At 56.7% G+C, this 8,125-nt stretch overlaps 1 protein-coding gene across 1 annotated transcript in view; it reads right to left on the bottom strand.

The window, feature by feature from the left end:
* Window positions 1-3,803: 3,803 nt before the first annotated feature.
* ADAMTSL3 (ADAMTS like 3) overlaps window positions 3,804-8,125 on the bottom strand; it is a gene marked incomplete at both ends in the record, with an annotated part of 163,338 nt that continues 159,016 nt past the window's right edge. Inside the window, 7 exon segments of the mRNA XM_080651713.1 lie at window positions 3,804-3,947; window positions 3,950-4,073; window positions 4,075-4,169; window positions 4,171-4,226; window positions 4,229-4,258; window positions 4,261-4,271; window positions 7,913-8,007. Coding sequence (XP_080507839.1) covers window positions 3,804-3,947; window positions 3,950-4,073; window positions 4,075-4,169; window positions 4,171-4,226; window positions 4,229-4,258; window positions 4,261-4,271; window positions 7,913-8,007 — 555 coding nt within the window.

Genomic DNA, 8,125 nt, shown 5'->3' with positions numbered 1-8,125 from the left:
GAGCGTCGGCCTGGGGACCAAAGGGTCCTGGGTTCAATCCCGGTCAAGGGCACGCACCTCGGTGGCAGGCTCCTCCCTGGCCCAGGCCCTGGTCAGGTGTGTGCAGGAGGCAACCCATCGATGTGTCTCTCTCCCATCGATGTTTCTGTCTCTCCCTCTCTCTTCCACTCTCTCTAAAAATCAATCCTCGGGTGAGGATTAACCAAAACTAAACCAATTAAAAACTCACACACAAGAAAACATAAAGCACACTGAGTTTCCCCCCTCCAAGCAGCTCATCTCCGGAAGTCCCCAGATCCCACATCCTTCCCGCTGAGCCCTCAGCCATGACCCTGACAAGGTCGGCCCCATGAGGGTCTAGTGTGACGGGGTTTGGGGGGCCAGTCCTGATACCTGGGAGGGGTGTGCGGGGTCGCAGGAGGGCCCAGCACAGGGCCGCCAGGACGCCGGCTTCTGGCTCTGCAGGCAGTGCCTCTCGGCCAGCGGCACGCAGCTGCTCACGTGCACACAGTCCACCCTGCGGGTCTGGATGCCCCGGCCGCAGGCCGCCGAGCAGGGCCGCCAGGGGCCGGGGCGCCAGCAGGCGGCACAGGCCCCCGCCGAGCAGTTCCTCTCAGAGGCGGATCTGAAGTGGAAACAACAAAAAAACATGGACAACGGAAAAGTAGGTGTCGCTTCTTGCTGGGATCAAGCCTTTCACTGCACTACAATTTCTTTTCTTGCTTTAAAAAATATATTTTTACTAGAGGCCCGGTGCATGAAATTCGTGCACAGGTAGGGTCCCTAGGCCTGGCCGGCGATCAGGGCTGATTGGGGCCTTCTGGCTGCCGACTGGGGCCTCTCTTGGTTCCACGTCGCCCCCTGGTGGTCAGCGCACATCATAGCAAGCTATTAAACTCCCAGTCTCCCGGTCAAACTCCTGGGGGGACAATTTGCATATTAGCCTTTAATATAGATAGATTGACTTCAGAGAGGAAGGGAAAGGGAGAGATAGAAACATCCATGATGAGAGAGAATCATGGATCGGCTGCCTCCTGCACACCCCACACTGGGGATCGAGCCCGCAACCCTGGGCCTGTGCCCTGACGGGAATCGAACTATGACCTCCTGATTCATAGGTCGATGCTCAACCACTGAGCCACACCGGCCGGGCTGCACACTTTAAGCTTTGCTTCAACAAGCACCTGAAATGTATTCTGCTGTGAGTATGAAATAGAATGTGAGCAATCTCGTCTGCCAAGAGAGATGCTCTCACATGTACATTCGGGCCAAAGTGTGATGCGTAGTCAGACCTGACAAAGACATTTGGGAAGAGAAATCTACCCTTGAAAACAAAACAGAGCCTGGCTGGCGTGGCTCAGTAGATGAGCGTCGACCTGTGACCCAGGAGGTCACGATTTGATTCCTGCTCAGGGCACATGCCCAGGTTTCGGGCTCCATCCCCAGTGGGAGGTGTGCAGGAGGCGGCCAGCGGCCAATCCATGATTGTCTCTCATCATTGATGTTTCTGTCCCTCTCTCCCTTTTGCTTCCTCTCTTTGAAATCAATAAGAATCCTATATAATAAAGAGGTAATATGCAAATTGACCACCACACCCTCACAAAGATGGCTGCCTATGACCAGGCTGGCAGGGGGATTAGTGAGGGATGACCAAATGACTGAATAGCAGGTTGCATGGGGTGACCAGGACAGCAAGGGGGCCATGAGGGGTAACCAGACTTGGGGGGCAGTTGGGGGTGACCAGGCCTGTGAGGGGGGGGGAGTTGGGGGCAACTAGGCCAGCAGGGGGCAGTAAGAGTTGACCAGGCCGGCGGCGAGGGGGGCAGTAAGGGGTGACCAGGCTGGTACACAGAGGCAGTGAAGGGAGATCAGGCCGGCAGTGGGGGGAAGTTAGGGCAACCAGGCAGGCAGGCAGGTGAGCGATTAGGATCCAGTGGTCCAGGATTGTGAGAGGGATGTCTGACTGCTGGTTTAGGCCCGATCCCTGGGATTGGGCCTAAACCGGCAGTTGGACATCCCCCGAGGGGTCCCGGATTGGAGAGGGTGCAGGCTGGGCTGAGGGGAACCCACCCCCCCATGCATGAATTTCATGCACCGGGCCTCTAGTATATTAAAAACAAACAAACACCGAACAGAAAGCTAATCAATGCTCTCTGAGTTGTTGAAAGTTATTTGCCCTAGAGCCACCTTAGTGGGACTCCTTTGGGGTAAGCGCCCTTGTCCCCGAGGCCAGGAATCCTGGGTAATATATTGGGGCTACATGAGAACATTCCCCCCTCCACCTAAAGACGACTGGAAAGGCAACTGCATGGAAGCTGGTTCAACAACTGTCTTTGTCCCCAAAATCTGGAAGTTGCTGGCATCTGGGGTAGGGGTGACCGTGTTCTGCCACATGAGCCAGAGAGGTAGGAAGAATAACAGTATTCAGAAAGGACAAAGAATGAAGCAGAAACACACAGAGCCACAAAAATGAGGGAGAAGCAAAACTCCATGGCCTGCTCCAGCCTTGGTTAGTCCCCCCTGAGGTCTGGCCACATTCTCCCTTCGGAGTCTTGGGACCTGTCTGTGTGGCTATTAAAGACTCCTTGTCAGGGCACATCCTATAGAATAAAAGCCTAATATGCTAAGTGTCCAGTTGTCCGGTCATCTGTTCAACCAATCGAAGCACAATATGCTAATGATATGCTAAAGCTGCTCAACTACTCACTATGAGGTACACTGACCACCAGGGGGCAGACGCTCCAGCTGGTAGGCTAGCTTGCTGCTGGGGTCCCACCAATCAGGACTGAGCGAGATGGGCCGGACATGCCTTGGAGCCCTCCTGCGGACCCTCCCCGGGTGGCCAACCTCCCACGTCCCTCCCTGGCCCTGATCGTGCACCGGTGGGGTCCCTCGGCCTGGCCTGCGCCCTCTCGCAATCCGGGACTCCTTGGGGGATATCGGAGAGCCGGTTTTGGCCGATCCCGCAGGCCAGGCCTCTAGTATTCTATCAGGAGTGTTGAAACTACAGGGGGAATGTAATAAGATAAAGAAAATGGTGATCCCCTCAACTTTTCTAAGGGAAAGTAACAGCAGGACGTAGTTGGAAGCAATACCTGGATCAGCCAGTAGGGGGAGAGTCCATCAAAGGGTTACATCCTACTGTCACAACAGGTTTTGCTTTATTTTATTTTATTTTATTTTATTTTATTTTTTTAACGTATTTTTATTGATTTCAGGGAGGAAGGGAGAGCGAGATAGAAACATCCATGATGAGAGAGAATCATGGATCGGCTGCCTCCTGCACGCCCCACACTGGGGATAAAGTTCGCACCCCGGGCATGTGTCCTGACTTGGAATCGAACCCTGACCTCCTGGTTCACAGGCCGACACTCAACCGCTGAGCCACGCCGGCCGGGCACAACGAACTGTTCATAGAATTTACAAGGGGGAGTAGCAGCGAGGGGAGCCTGCTAACCACAAGACTTTTTTATTTATTATATTTTAATTGATTTCAGAGAAGAAGGGAGAGGGAGAGGGAGAGGGAGAGGGAGAGGGAGAGGGAGAGGGAGCGGGAGAGAGAGAGAGAGAGAGAGAGAGAGAGAGAGAGAGAGAGAGAGAGAGAGAGAAACATCAATGATGAGATAGAATCTTGGAATAGCGGTCTTCTGCACGCCCCCTATTGGGGATCGAGCCCGCAACCCAGGCATGTGCCCTTGACCGGAATCGAACCCGGGACCCTTCGGTCCTCAGGTCGGCACTCTATCCACTGAGCCACACCGGTAATTCAGTATCCAAACGAACAGGGCAGTCCACTCATGTCCTTATCTAAAACCTGTCCTATAAGAACATGAGCCGTTTTGTAGAAAGATGTGTTCCAGATGTCGACCGAAGCATGTGTGTGTCCTGGCCAAAAAATCCCACCCCCTCACATGTCCGTCGCAATGGAAGGAGGAGATTATGCAGCCCAATTAAACAGCATAAGCTGGATCTTATGTATGAAGATGGGGAAATGTGGATAATGTATAAGTCGAAGAAGCAAGTTCCCGGAAAACATGTCTGGTATGCTAGCGACCCCCCTCCCTCGCCCGCCCCACGCTGCGGCTCCGGGTTATAAATCCGTCTTGGAAAACGCGACGAAAAGCATCTGCCAGGCACACATCAGTCTGTGTGTGGTCTCCATCTTCCCGGCAAAACAGGAAATGGGGTTGTCTGTTGAGAAAGGGGTGGGGGGCGGGGGCGGGGAGGCTGTTCCAAGCATCTTCCGTTCCGGGAGACAGTTCTGGCTGCAACTGTGTGTGGGGAACAGAAGTGGGCTGGCTGGGCGCTGAAGGCTCGGGCTGGTCCCGGAGCCCAAGGTCAAGGTCATCTCGTTTTCTCCAGACAGAAGACTTCGATGCGGCCCTACCTGGTGTGGCTCAGGGGATAGAGCATCGGCCTGTGGCCTGAAGGGTCCCGGGTTCGATTCTGGTCAAGAGCACATGCCCAGGTTGTGGGCTTGATCCCCAGTGGGGGTGTGCAGGAGGCAGCCGATCCATGATTCTCTCTCATCATGGATGTTTCTCTCTCTCTCTCCCTCCCTCTCCCTTCCTCTCTGACATCAATAAAAATCTATAATAATAAAAGTGAAATATGGTAATTATACCGGACAGCCGAACAACCTTCCGGACATCCTTCTGGATGACCTTCCGGATGAAGCCTCAGCGGCAGGGGTGAGGCAGAGGCGGTTAGGGGCGATCAGGCAGGCAGGCGAGCAGTTAGGGGTTATCAGGCAGGCAGGCGAGCAGTTAGGAGCCAGTGGTCCTGGATTGCGAGAGGGATGTCCAACTGCCAGTTTAAACCCAATCCTGTCAGACACCCCCCGAGGGGTCCCGGATTGTGAGAGGGTGCAGGCCGGGCTGAGGGGACCCCCCCTGCCCCCGTGCATGAATTTCATGCACCGGGCCTCTAGCATATTTATAAAAAAACACAAGAAAAGACAAGAAAAAACAAACTCGAGCCCTGGCCAGTGTGGCTCAGTTGATTGGAGCATTGTCCGTTCCCAGTCGGAGCACATCCCTAGCTTCCAGGTTCGATCCCAAGTCGGGGCGCATGTGGGAGGCAACTGATTGATGTTTCTCTCTCTCTCCCTCTCCCTTCCTCTTTCTAAAAATCAATTTTAAAAATAAGATAGAGAACTCTAACTTGCCCCCTGGTGTCTCCTCACGTTCTCTCCTCTGAGATGGTGGGGACACCAGGCAGAAGGGGCCAGGTCTCGGGGTGACTTAGAGAGCAAAGCTCTTTGCCCCCAAACCACTGAGCAGGTCAGACTTTTCTACAGGAGAAAAGCAAACTCCTATCTTGTTGTTTTGTTTTTCTAAAATATATATATTTTTTATTTCAGAGAGGAAGGGAGAGGGTGAGAAAGAGAGAGAGAGAAACATCCATGATGAGAGAGATTCCTGGATCGGCTGCCTCCTGCACACCCCACACTGGGGACCGAGCCCCCAACCCGGGCATGTGCCCTTGACCGGAATCGAACCCGGGACCCTTCAGTCCACAGGGTGATGCTCTATCCACTGAGCCACACCAGCCAGGGCCAAACTCCTATCTTGTTTAAGCCCCTGAACAAGATAAGTTTACTTTATTCTCTGCCAAACCTACTCAAACTAGTTTCTAAACAGAGGAATGGAGTAGTCCGTTGAAAACATTAGAAGACTGAATCTGTAAACCTAAATGAAATATAGGCTCGAGCCACTTTGTATATTGAGCAAAAAAAAAAAAAAGAAAGAAAAAGAAAAAGAAAAAGAAAAAGAAAAATCCTGTCTATTCTCAATGCATCTCTTTTTTTTCTTTGTTGGGTGTTTCTATCTGTATGTTTAACATCCAAGTAATGTGTCCTTAGCTGGCCAGTGTGGCTCAGTGATCAACCTTTGAACCAGGCAATCAAAGTTCGATTCCCGGTCAGGGCACATGCCCAGGTACTGGGCTCGATCCCCAGTGGGGGGCGTGCAGGAGGCAGCCGATCAGTGATTCTCTCTCATCATGGATGTTTCTCTCTTTCTCTCCCTCTCCCTTCCTCTCTGAGATCAATAAAAAGATATCTAAAAACCACAAAAAAAATAATGTGTGATTATCAATAGTATACATCTATCCCTATTTCAGCATAACGCGTATTATTAAGGACTAGTGGCCCGGTGCATGTACTTCGTGCATGGGGGCGGGGGGGTGTCCCTCAGCCTGGCCTGCACCCTCTCCAATCTGGGACCCCTTGGGGGATGTCCAACTGCCTAAACTGGCAGTCGGACATCCCTCTGGCAATCTGGGACTGCTGGCTCCTAACCGCTTGTCTGCCAGCCTGCTCACCCCCAACTGCCCCCCCTGCCGGCCTGCTCACCCCCAACTGCCACCCTGCTGGCCTGATCACCTCCAACTGCCGCCCCTGCTAGCCTGCTCACCCCCAACTGCCCCCCCTGCTGTCCTGCTCTCCCCCAACTGCCCCCCCTGCCGGCCTGCTCACCCCCAACTGCCCCCCCTGCTGTCCTGCTCTCCCCCAACTGCCCCCCCTGCCGGCCTGCTCGCCCCCAACTGCCCCCCCTGCCGGCCTGCTCACCCCCAACTGCCCCCCCTGCTGTCCTGCTCTCCCCCAACTGCCCCCCCTGCCGGCCTGCTCTCCCCCAACTGCCCCCCCTGCCGGCCTGCTCTCCCCCAACTGCCCCCCCTGCCGGCCTGATCACCCCCAACTGCCCCCCCCTGCTGTCCTGCTCTCCCCCAACTGCCCCCCCTGCCGGCCTGCTCTCCCCCAACTGCCCCCCCTGCCGGCCTGCTCTCCCCCAACTGCCCCCCCTGCCGGCCTGATCACCCCCAACTGCCCCCCCTGCTGTCCTGATCTCCCCCAACTGCCCCCCCTGCTGTCCTGCTCTCCCCCAACTACCCCCCCTGCCGGCCTGCTCACCCCCAACTGCCCCCCCTGCCGGCCTGATCACCCCCAACTGCCCCCCCTGCTGTCCTGCTCTCCCCCAACTGCCCCCCCTGCCGGCCTGCTCGCCCCCAACTGCCCTCCCCACCCCCGCCGACCTGATCACCCCCAACTGCCCCCCCTGCTGTCCTGATCACCTCCAACTGCCCCCCCTGCTGTCCTGCTCACCCCCAACTGCCCCCCCTGCTGTCCTGCTCACCCCCAACTGCCCCCCCTGCTGTCCTGCTCTCCCCCAACTGCCCCCCCTGCTGTCCTGCTCTCCCCCAACTGCCCCCCCTGCTGTCCTGCTCTCCCCCAACTGCCCCCCCTGCCGGCCTGATCACCCCCAACTGCCCCCCCTGCTGTCCTGCTCTCCCCCAACTGCCCCCCCTGCCGGCCTGCTCGCCCCCAACTGCCCTCCCCACCCCCGCCGACCTGATCACCTCCAACTGCCCCCCCTGCTGTCCTGCTCACCCCCAACTGCCCCCCCTGCTGTCCTGCTCTCCCCCAACTGCCCCCCCGCCGGCCTGATCACCTCCAACTGTTCCCCCCTCCCCCCCTGCCGGCCTGATCACCTCCAACTGCCCCCCCTGCTGGCCTGCTCTCCCCCAACTGCCCCCCCCGCTGGCCTGATCACCTCCAACTGCCCCCCCCGCCGTCCTGATCACCCCCAACTGCCCCCCCCGCCAGCCTGATCACCCCCAACTGCCCCCCCGCCGACCTGATCACCTCCAACTGTTCCCCCCACTCCCCCCCGCCGACCTGATCACCTCCAACTGCCCTCCCCTCCTGGCCTGATCGCCCCTAACTGCCTCTGCTCGGCCGTGCCACCCTGGCTTTGTCTGGAAGGATGTCCGGAAGGTCTCCCGGTCTAATTAGCATATTACCCTTTTATTAGTGTAGATGTCACTAGGAGAGATCATGGTTTACTAGGAGTCGGCAGTGACGGGAGGGGACAGACAGGTGTCCGTCACTGCGGGGGGGCGGGGCTGGTACCTCCTGTCTTCACAGTGGGGGTCGGAGCTGTTGTGTGGACAGAGGACGGGACGTGGCTGTATCCTCACGGCGCGGCCCAGGCAGCGTCCGGGACACTGGAACAGAGCACAGGGCAGTGAGCTCGAGCAGTGGCCCAGGCCAGAGGGGGTTGTGCCCGAACCACCCCGACGACACCGTGACCTTGGACCTCTGGCCTCTGGGACTATGTGCAAA

Source organism: Plecotus auritus, assembly GCF_963455305.1.
Source record: "Plecotus auritus genome assembly, chromosome: 15".
In the NCBI taxonomy this organism is placed as follows: domain Eukaryota; kingdom Metazoa; phylum Chordata; class Mammalia; order Chiroptera; family Vespertilionidae; genus Plecotus; species Plecotus auritus.
This window is presented reverse-complemented; position numbering and strand designations above follow the sequence as displayed.